The 12,051-nt window shown below is 37.0% G+C and overlaps 1 protein-coding gene across 1 annotated transcript in view; it reads right to left on the bottom strand.

Annotated features, from left to right (window-relative positions):
* Positions 1–1,928: 1,928 nt before the first annotated feature.
* The window catches only part of KIN (Kin17 DNA and RNA binding protein), a 31,872-nt gene continuing 21,749 nt past the window's right edge, over positions 1,929–12,051 (bottom strand). Inside the window, exons 10-13 of the mRNA XM_073229351.1 lie at positions 10,210–10,278; positions 9,229–9,328; positions 7,838–7,938; positions 1,929–4,799 (exon numbers count right to left, since the gene is read on the bottom strand). Coding sequence (XP_073085452.1) covers positions 4,737–4,799; positions 7,838–7,938; positions 9,229–9,328; positions 10,210–10,278 — 333 coding nt within the window. The 3' untranslated portion in view covers positions 1,929–4,736. The remainder of the gene's footprint in view (positions 4,800–7,837; positions 7,939–9,228; positions 9,329–10,209; positions 10,279–12,051) is intronic.

Below are 12,051 nucleotides of genomic sequence, written 5' to 3'. Positions count from 1 at the left end.
TAGTAGGAATATTTGCAAAGGAAGGAACTATTACACTGTCCACTTCTTGATTAGGTTCTGAAAGTATTCTGCTCTCAGCAATGAAAGGAAACAACCCAGCAATCACCAGAACTGTTCGTTTGCTCTCTAGAGCACCTTGCAACCCAGTAATTGAGCAACATTCAATTTTATATACAGTAGCAGTATTCAACGTAGGTCTGCTCTGGGCTATTAGGGCTGGGGTCTATCAGACACATCAATCATCTTTAGGACTTCTTCCAAGCCTATATCCAAAGCTTTTTCCTATTAACCTAAACAGTTTCCACTGAACCAAGTACCACTCAAATATATATGTCTTATAATCAGGAAAATTATAGAGTCTATGTTGAGAAAAACCAGACTCAGCTCAGATCATACCTTTGTCATAAGTTTATATGCCTATTTGTGTTTTAAATTATTGAGAATTTAATAAGTTTTCTTAGAATTGGAAAATTGGCAATCCAACAATATAACTAAAAGCAGGTGCTAAAAAGTATTTAAATGTGTAGTAAAAATGAACAATAAATCAGGAGTTATTTCAGTACCTACTAGTATAAAATCTTATACAAACCATTCTACATGCTTAAAGGATCACTTACTACCATAAAAAGTAGCACTTTGTTTTCAGCCTTATCCCAATCAAAAGAGAGGTAACTCCAAAGACCCAGTAAGATCAAAGTAAAAATTACCTGGCTATCTGAATATACAAAAATGCTGACACAATACTTATGTATGCTGCACACACAAAAATGCTGTAAGAACTTAACTATGATAATTCTTAACATGTCTCACACTAGCCATGTCTACACTCTGAGATATCAGTGTAAGAGAAAGGAAAATCAAGGATGGTTCTTTTTAATAGTGTAATGACTGAATTATCCAGTTATCATTTCTGGGGTCACTTCAGTCAACCCAATGACTAACTTACAATCAAAGCTGATTCATATCCAATCTTGTGATTCCATTTTACAAAAGTAGGAACTAAGTGTCTACTGGTATCAGTCACTGGTCTCTTACTGAGGTCCAGTGAAGTCAGGGCAGATTTTTAAGTAGCTGTTCCAGATTATCAAGTTTCTTCTTATTGGTCAATCATTTCATTTAAATATCAACTCACACAGAACATTGTCAGTTCCTATACAAGCATCTTGAGTCTATACTTGCTTCTCACTGTTACCTCCAGCACCCACTGCAATGGCTTACTCATAGGATACACACTCAGTACATGTTTGTTCAATGCATTTGCTTCAACAGGTCAGCAAACAGGCAGTAGACAAGGGAAAAATCAGCAAGTGAGGAAATGGGATCCAAGGTCATAGCCAAGGAAGAAACCTATGGGAATTTGGTTTCCAGAACACGATGCCAATAACCTGATATGAACTCAATCAAGTTGATGGAAAAGGATAGCTTTCCAAAGAATAAGAATACAAGCCATGGCTTGGGAGAAAATATTTACAAAAGACGTATCTGTTAAGGGATAATTACCCAAAATATACAAAGAACTCATTTACAACTCAAAAATAAGAAAACAAAACAACCCAATTATAAAGTGGGCAAAAGACTTTTAACAGACACCTTACCAAAGAAGATACACAGATGACAAGTCAGCATATGAAAAAATGCTCAACATAATATCATTAGACATCACAAATTAAAAAGAGATACTACCCAACACCCATCAGAATGACCAACATCCAAAACACTGACACCACCAAATGCTGGTGAGGAGGTGGAGCAGCAGGAACTCCCATTCACTGCTGGTGGGAATGCAAAATGGTGCAGTCACCTTGGAAGACAGCTTGGCAGTTTCTCACAAACTAGACATATTTTTAACATATGATCCAGCAATCATGCTCCTTGGTATTTACCCTAATGAGATGAAAACTTAAGTCTACACAAAAACCAACACAGGGAAGGTTATAGCAGTTTTATTCGTAATTGACAAAACTTGGAAGGAATCAAGATGTTCTTCAGTAGGAGAATGGATAAACAAACTGTGGTACAACCACACAGTGGAATTACTCAGCACTAAAAAGGAATGAGCTATCAAGCCATGAAAAGACAGAGGAACCTTAAATGCCTATTACTAAGTGAAGTCAAGTTCACCTGAAAAAGCTATATACTGTATGACTCACATTCTGGATAAAGCAAAGCTATGGAGACAAAAAAAAAAAACCACTGGTGGCCAGGGATTGAGTGGTGGGAGAGAGGGATGAGAAGGTGGAACACAGGATTTCAGGGCAGTGAAGCTGCTGTGTATGACATGATAATGGTGGATATCTGTCCCTTATACATCTGTCCAAACCCACAGAATGGACACTGCCAAGAGTGACCCTAATGTAAAGTGTGGACTCTGGGTGATAATGACGCATCAGTGCAGGTTCATCAGTTGTACAGATGTCCCATCTGGTAGGGATGTTGATAGTGGGGGAGGCTGTGTGTTTCATGCCGGATGGGGGGATGGGGAATCTCTGTACCTTCCCCTCAGTTTTGCTGTGAACTAAAACTGCTCTAAAAAATAAAGTAAGAAAAAGAATAGCTTATGATGCTGTTAAGAGAAAGAAAGTCAATATAAGACTTGATTTTAGGTGTTTGCATCACTTGGCTTAACATAAACACTGTTGGCCTCTAAGAACTTTCAGAGGAAAGTGCTCTGTAATGAAGAATCAAGTTTTTTGTGCTTCCTATTTTTAAAATGAAATGTAACCTCAATTATGCTGCTTTATTTTATTCTGAGATAATTTCAGGAAAACATTGGGGAAAAATTACATATGGAAGGTAGAGATGAAACTTTTTTTTCCTATGAAGAAAAACAAGAGTTGATGATAAATGTAGGTTATCTGGGGGAGGCATCTGAAATTTGTCCTGTTTCATCACACTATTATCAGGGAGAACCATTCTCCCTGGGCAGATTAATGCCAGGTGAGGCTGTACTGCTTGGATCCACCCACACACAGTACCATCTACTCAACACTTAGGAAGTACTGGGCTCCGAGTCTGAAACTTACATGTAGTTCTCACAACTGCCCTGCGGGGGCACATTTCTTGAAAATTTATACATTAAAAACACTGAAATTCACGAGCATTAACTTTTCTAATATTACACAGTTAGTGAGTAGAAGAGCCAGAATTCATTTTAAAACCCACCTACCTCCAAAACCCAATTCCTTTCCACATTACTCTGCTGGTAGTTATTTCAGACACTCATCCATTCTGGAAGAACATTGTAAAACCATTGACATCATCTTCTTCCTATTCCTCATGCTCCCAACCTCCTGACAATGGAATTTATCACATCTCCCTGACTCTGGGTTCAGCAGAGTCAGCTCAAGGGGTTGGCAGATGACCCAGGTCTGGCCAATCACTGTATCCTAATCCTTTTATCTTGAGTGATTTGTCCTGGTGTGGACTGTTAAGCCTCAATTTCAGGTTTTCTGTCTGAACTGTGACAGAAGGGTGAAATGCAGAGCTGGAGCTGCTGGCAGTCATCCTGTATTGTAAAAGAGCCTGAGACGAGAGCCCAACACAGAGAAAGCAAACACAGAGAAAGCAGACGCAGAGAGCAAGCCCTCAGTAGGCTGTCCCCACTCTGAATCCCACAGCACCTGAAGCTAGGGTCTTCTCCTTGTTATGTGAACTAGAAATTTCCTTTTTAAAATTTATTTATTATGCATAAGCGAAGTGTGAAGTGGGCTTCTTGTCTTTTGCATCCCTAAATAATATACTGCTCTACTTACTTAAGAATGTATACCTCAACACTGCTGTTGGATTGTAAAAAGGTGCAGCCACTTTGGAACACAGTCTGGCAATTCCCCAAAATGTTACACTCCACTCCTAGGAACTGCAATAATATATCCACACAAAATCTTGTTCATGAATGTTTATAGCAGCATTATTCGTAATAGCCCAAAAGTGAAAACAAAAATGTCTACTGACTAATAAATGGTCTAAAAAAATGCAATATATCCATACAAGGGAATATCGTTTGGCCATAAAAAGGAATAAAGTACTGATGTGCTATAGCATGGATGACCCTTGAAAACACAGGGTATGTAAAAGAAGCCAGTCGCAAAAGACCATATATGTACGATTGTATTTATATGAAATCTCCAGAACAGGCAACACAATAGAGATGGAAAGTAGATTAATGGCTGCCAGGGGCTGGGGAGAGAGGGAGAGTGGGGAGTGACTGTGGGGACAGGGTTGTTTCTGCAGTAATAAAATGCTCTGAAATCATATGGTGGTGGTGGCTGCAAGACTCTGTAAATATACTAAAACCACTGAATTGTATACTCTACAATGGGTCAAACTGCATGGTGTGTGAACTGTGTCTCAATAAAGCTGCTATTCTATTCATAGATTGATTTTTAAAAATATTTACAGCACTACTACTGAAAATATAAATTTGGAGTCTATGAAGGATTTCCTATAAGTATATTTTTCTAAATTATCCTACATAAAATATATTACAATATTATTTTAATGAATATAAATCATCAAGAAAATCTTACAAAGAAAAAAAATAAGGACAAAATTACACAGTTTTGATACTTCCTAAGACATAGATTTTTCTGTAAGTTCAGCTATACAAATATACAGTAAAATTTAAATAAATCCAGTTGCTTTATACAAAAGAAGTACCCTAACACAGTAGAGTCTTGTAATGTCTTAGCAAACACCAATTTGATGCTTAGGATTTTAATGTTAACAAATTTTCAAACTCAGGCAAGTTTAGATATGTCTTCATACTGAATTCCTTCAACTCTGCGTCCTTTTAAAGGGCCCTACAAATTAAAATAATTGAAGAAAAGATTAAGAACACACATGTACTTACAAGACAAGAAAATGACACTACACTTCTGGATATAAATTTGCTTTGCCATAACCCTAGAATACCATTAAGGCAGCAAGTATTTCCACATGTTTGTAACTTGTAAAAATATACTACATGCTCTCATTACAACACTGAGTGTCCTCAGTGGTATGGGGTGTGTCACAAGGGGCTGCGGCTGAGGGCTGCAAGCTGTGTGGCACCTCCTGCTTCCTGGGTGGCCACTTGTCCCCATTCCCTGAGTGATCAGATGTGGTCCTAAGGCAGAGCTCCAGCCACAGATGTGCACAGCAGTGACGCATGCCACGTGACACGCAAGCCATCACAGCACACAAACCACTTGCTGAAGACGGTAGAGCCATGAGTAGAAGATCCTTGGCTCACAGAACACGCTTTAGAAAAGAGCTGCTCCCTGATCAAGAATGCCTGTTTTTGACTTTAAGAATGAGAAGTTAGCATCTGTCACGTTTGTGCCATTATCAATTTGGGAGTTTTTTTTTTTCTTTAACAGAAAATAGCATTATTTTAGGCACCACAGATACTCATACTCAAATATGTTTGTCTAGTTTAGCTGTGACAGACTGGTCTTCATTACAAAACATGAGTCCAAACTTCAATATATTTTCTTGCCCTGTTCATTTCCAACAGGAGGGGGCAGAGACAAACTGGAAATGAAAGGTAATATCTGTCAGAAAAGCTGATGCTACCTGGGAACAGAGACTGAGAACATGGACTCTGGATCCAGGCTGACCAAGTTCAAGTCGCACCTTCAGCAAGTGATGGGATCCCTTGGTGGCCCGCTGTACCCTAGCAGGGAACAGTCACAGTACCTCTACCAGGAGGCTGATATATACATATATCATATAAATTTACATAAAGTGCTTAAACCATCACTAGAACATAATGAGAATATGAACACAATAATTCTCAACTCTTATTACTAAATCTTTTGGTTAAAATTTGAAAGTTGGTCCTCTCCCTTGTAAAATATAAAGTGATGTTGATAACGGTGACAATGTTGATGCCTCTAACCCTGAACTGAGATTTTAACATTTTTTATCGAGAATCATACTTTCCCTTACAAATGCCTTTAAAAAGCTATCCTTTCAATATATAAGAATGGTTGTATTTAAAAAAGCATGACCCAGCAGACTGACTGAATCTTTCATTATCAAGTTGAAAGGTCTATGGTCAATTACACATTTATAAGAACACAGAGCTGGGAATAAAATGGAGGCCAGCCACTAGGTTAATTAGGCAAAGTGCTGAGGATGTTTTTGAGTAATTTGTTAACAATCTAAAAATCTGCTTAATAAATGTGTACATTTCAAACATTATGAGACTGACAGTATAGCAGGAGAATAACAGGAGAAATCACTTGAAAAGTTCATGCATTTCGAGACAGTGACTCAGAGAAAACACAGGGACATGAGAGACCAACAGGCAGACACATGCACAGAAATGTAGATTTTTTTTTTTTTTAAATGGGGGCAGGCTGCAAAAGGAAAAGAAAAAAAAATCCCCCAAATTAGCAGGTGGATTTCCTCTTCCAAAAGTATGTGCTGTTTTGTAATCAGCCAGAAGGCTTTATGTGTGGATTTCCCCCTGGGTTCCATCTCAGCACAGCTCTGCAAGTAATGACAGCTTTAGAAAAGAGGAGGACACTGTGTGAGGCAGGGAGGGAGGGCGGAGACTGGCCGGGGAAAATCACACCAACTGCACCCACAGGTGTCTGCATGGAACCTAGAATATCCTCAACAGGAATCGTTGTTTTGTGTTTCCTGTGATGAAAACATGAAGCAGGATCTAGAGTGGACAGTATTATGCAGTTAAAAAGTGGAGGAGAATCATTCTTCCAAGGGAATATGAGATTTTTCCATGACTGATTCTGACTCTCCAAGGGGTCTATTACCCCCAAAATACTAAAACTTCCTGTCCTGGAGATGAAGAAGTATGTCACTTAAAGACAGTGCAGTAGTTCAGAGTTCTGGCAAGAATCAGGCAGTCAGGCAAAGCGCATTTCAGATCTTTCCTTCTGATGACCTCTTATGCCTCACTCACAGACCTGTCAATGACTTACTGTTCTAAATCAATCAACACTTTTACTTGCACATCAGTGTTCTCTAAATTAATCGCTTTATTGATCTGTTACTTTAAACCCTTTATAAAAGGGGAGGCATTTAAAAAATTGGTGTCTGCCCTTTCTGCCATTAATCATGACTACCCACTCCAGCTAATGATATCACACCCCACTGGGTTTTATGTTACATGTGAGAGAGAACAGGTCAGGATACAAACTCCACACATTGTGTACAACTCTATAAAATACAAATATTGGAAAGGTACAGACCAGAAGAGTGGGAGTTTTTGTTAGGCTGGGGATGATGGGTAATTTTTAAAATTACTTGTATTATATTGTATTTCTCAGGTTTTATTGCAAGGAGCATTGTTATAAACTGAATGTGTCCCACCCAAAATTCATCCTTGGCAACCTAATGCCCAATGTGATGGTATGCGGATATGGGGCCTTCGGAAGGCAAGTAGGTCATGAGGGTGGAGCCCCATGATGGGATTAGTGCCCATATACAGGGACCCCAGAGCACTCCCTTGCTCCTTCCACACATGAGGACATATGAACCAGGAAGCAGGCCCTCACGAGACACCACATTTGCCAGTGCCTGGATCTTGGACTTCTTGCCATTAGCATGGTGAGAAACAGATTTCTGATTTATAAGTCACTCAGTCGATGGCCTTTTGTTACAGCAGCCTGAACAGATAAGACACCTACACATTTCTTTTGAAATCAGAAAATAAAATGCTTTAGCAATGGCAGAGTCATTAGGGAAAATAAGCTTACAGGTTTCCAAACAGGAGAGGAGACAAACAAAAAACCCAAACCCTAAAGCAAAACAAAGACCAATCGAATGAAAAAGAAATATATAGCACATCATAAAAGCAGTTGGAAATTTGTCTTTGGGTAAACACACTTACAGTTTCAATGACTATTGTAGCTGAAAAAGTCTTCTCACTGATGGATTCTAAGGTAGCTTCATTTCCTCTGTAGCCTCCATTTAAAACGAGAATTCTTTTTCCTACAATTGAAAAGAATGTAACATTGAATACAAAGAAAATGTCCACATTTTTCTTGTACTTTGTTATAGCAATCAATTACGATGAATGAACAAAACAAAAATAAAACCATTCTCTTAGTTCTTAATCACTTAATATTCTAAATAATATTTAAATATCTAATAGTTTATAGATACATTGATTACAATAACATTATAAGACTCGTTTTTTTACTTATGTGTCAAAGGGATATGCTTTAACTTTACAATGCAAGGAGTATTAAAGTACTTGGAGAATGCTAAGAATCCAGAGTAACCAGAAAAAAATTAGATTATTTCAATTTGTCTTTTTTAGGACCTGTAAGACGGTTTGGCAGTTTTATAAAAATGTTAAACATATGCTCACAATGTGAGTGAGCCATTCTAAGTATTTTCCCAATAGAAAAGAAATCAATGTCCATATGTAGATTTGTATGTGAATATTCACATTTTATTTGTAAGAGCTAAACATTAAATAATCCAGATGTCCATCAAAAGGTGACTATATACTTAAATGGCAGCATACTCATACAATGAAATACAGTCTCAGCAATAGAAAGGTGTGAACTACAGATGCATACAATACAGAAGAAGTGAAAAAAAGCCAGAAAAAGAAACATGATACACGGTATGTTTTATTCATACAAAATTCTAGAAACATATGAACTCATCTATAGTCATGGTAAGTAGATAGGTGGTTGCCTGGTGGGACATGGGAGGCAGGAGCAGAGGGTTGCCAGGTAAGATCCTGAAGGGCAATGAGGAAACTTTAGGGGGTGAAGGAGGTATTCATTATCTTGATTTTAGGGATGGTTTCAGGGGCATATTCATGTGTTAAAACTTATCAAATTGTGTATTTTAGACAAGTTATAATCATAGCGTTTATACTAGATATGTTTAAGTACCCAAATGATCCACACAATTAAAGAAAACATAAAATAATAGACTTTTACTTTACTTTCTCATGCAGCTAAGCAAATATATTAACAACTCTAATATGACTGATTTTTCCCAGATATATCTGTGTGTGCTTCAGAAAGAATTTAAAAAAAGAATCCTAGGAAGGGAGATTTATTCATACAACAATATAGCTTTCTCAGAGGACTGGTGATGTAACTAGCACATCACCTGAAGTCAGTTATATTGGCAGTTAAATATTTCTAAAAAGGAAACTTGTATCATCAACTAACAATGAATGCCAAAAAACAATGTTTTTAAGAATGGAACCATTCATTTCACTAGCAAAGACATTAAATGGTCTGTAAAGAGATTTACCTGGTGCTGGAATTACTGTTTCTAAATGAGTCTGGTCAAGTTTCAGCTTGTCTCCAGAGTCAATCATCTTTACAACAGCTGTATATTTGTCAATTACTTCCTGTCATGTGAAATCAACACTTTTATAATAAAAGAAATATGTGAACACAAATTTCAAAGGCCAAAAATAGATAAAATGAAAACAAATGAAGTCCCAGTCATTAAGATAAGAGTAACTCCTTCTATAAATGAAATTGCTTTCTATATTAGAAATATGATTCCTCAGTCTATGGTTCTTAATAAAGAATTCAATTCAAAATTTAGTTAAGGTTTTCATCCAGAAAGAATGAAAGACTGGTGATCTTAAGGACCTCTTTAAGAAATATGGTGAGAGGGTTAATTCTGCCTAGCTTCAAGAAGGGCAATGTATGCATGCACAGTGCTGGGTGCTGGAATGAAACTATATTTAGGATTTGATAATATGGGTACTGTTGAACCAATGTGCTGTATACTTGAAATTAATATAAGATTATATATCAATTGTACTTCAATTAAAAAAGAAGAAACTGTATTTAGGAAGTACAAAAGGAAGAAAAAGACTGGAATGTTGATTTTTTAAATTTAAAATCCTAGAGCAGCAAAAAGTCTCTCAGGCAAAACACAAGAAGTTATCCTCGGAACTCTGGGGCATAAGTGTATTGCCTGTCATTAACAAAGAATTTATCTCACTGACTAGCGAAGCAGGCACTTAAAGGTTAAAGGTGTCAATGGGACTTCATACATCTTACTTGCTCCAGTAAGCAAGCAGACCATGGTTAAGTAAAAACTATGGCTGGAAATAAATTATTTCACCAACCATTATGAATTCAGCTTTCCTTTTCTGGAACCATCAAGAATCTTAGACACAATGCCAGTGCTGCTAGGACTTGATGTTTAATCCCATGATAGCTTTACCCTGACCCTAGCACCTTCCACAGACCCATCCTTAACTGCCATCATCACCTTAACAACACCCTTCTTCTTATGATATTTCTCTCCAAGTTTTTTGGTTATAATTTTCACGATGATTTCCTAGAAAATAACAACAGAAGAATAAAGATGAAAAGAAAGGCCTAAGTTGTCTTTTCTTAGTTTATAAAATGAAGCTCTCCAATCTACCTCTGTGGACTGCGGGTTATTCTGACAAACACATCGCCCATGCAAAGTACGAGACGCAGTAAGTCGTCAGAGTGCTGGTGGCTGGTCCTTACTGTAATTTACTCTAACTCTGAGAGGAACTATGGAGAAAAGCTGAATACTGTAATACATGAGAAAACTATCAAACAGAAAATAGAATTCAAGTTCAAGTACTGCCAAGGGGGAAGCGAATTCAGAGACTACTTAGTACTTAGAATGCTTTGTCGTTTTTGCTTTGGTTTGCTTTCTTTCTCCTTTAAATGGATGGTTCTTAACCAAGGGCACATAGCAGAATCACCTAGAAGGCTACTAAAAATATGCATTTTCACCCTAAGGGACTGGAGGCTGCTGGCAGTGAAACATGCATTTTGAAAAACAACTACAAAAATTTCAGTTACTCTCTGGGTAAGAATTAGTACTGTACACAAAATTCTTGATTACATTTTAACAATATATGAAACTATGAATGTCCAAATGCCAGCTTCCCCAATGCGGAAAACAAGCAAAATCATTCACAGATGGTTTCTTCCCTATAGTCCTTTACAATCATCACCCAAACCTCTACTCAGAGATCAGGTGTCAGAGGACTAATGCATCCCAGGAAGCTGTCCTGCCTATTAGCCAAGAGTGCTACCTAAATTTGGTTGCCAGAAATCCTGGCTCACCGCTGGCTGACTCACTGACCTTGGGGAAACTACTCAAATACTCAATTTTCTCACCTGTAGAACAGAAATAATGACAACAAATACCTTATAGGACTGACACAAGAATTAACTGAAATCATTTACATAAAGTACCTATTTTCTATTTAACAGAGCAAGTATTTTTATGTAAGTTATTTCATGATTATCCCCATGATCACCAGGTTAGAATTGTTTCCCATGTCTGAGGACATAAACTAAGATGTGGAAGTTAAATTATTTTCAAGCCATGGAAGAATGACTAGGGGTACTTAATTAATGTTTACAAGCTAATAATATTCCTTGAGTTTAATTTTTTTTTTATGGACACCTTGAATTTAAGCCTGGGATTATTGTCAGCTTTTACTATAAGATAAAGGGCTGTTTTTTTAGAAATGAAATTGAAAGGTAGATTTGCAAATGCAGAATCCTGAATTTCTTGAGCTTCAATGTATTATTAACCTTATTTCTCAATTCAGAAGTTATCTAAATGGTGTGTTACTTTTCACTCTCCTATGACTGATCAAACCAGCTGCTTTAAGAACATCTAAGCCATCCCGAGTTTTATGGAAACTTCATTATCTCAGTAAATTCAAAACAGAGTATCCATACATAATGGTTTTTACATATTTAAGTGTTTGAAAATTAGTATCTTAAAATAATAGCAATAATAAATACACAATAAAATACACTCTTCTCCTTGAGTTGATAAAATTACAACTTGCTTTTTTTTGACAAAGTGCCTAACAGGTATCAAAGTCCAATAAGTTGTAAACTGAAAACAAATTCTTTGGCATTTGCAAATCTACCTTTCAATTTCATTTCTGAAAACACAGCCCTTTGTCTTATAGTAAAAGCTGACAATAATCCCAGGCTTAAGTTCAAGGTACCCATAAAAAAAAAAAAATTAAACTCAAGGAGTATTATTAGCTTGTAAATATGAAGTACCCCTCCAATACTAACACTTAAAGGTCAGATGGCAGAAAAG

This window comes from Manis javanica, chromosome 2, assembly GCF_040802235.1.
Source record: "Manis javanica isolate MJ-LG chromosome 2, MJ_LKY, whole genome shotgun sequence".
Classification (NCBI taxonomy): Eukaryota; Metazoa; Chordata; class Mammalia; order Pholidota; family Manidae; genus Manis; species Manis javanica.
The sequence above is the reverse complement of the archived record's forward strand: the minus strand, read 5'-3'. Positions and strand labels throughout refer to the sequence as shown.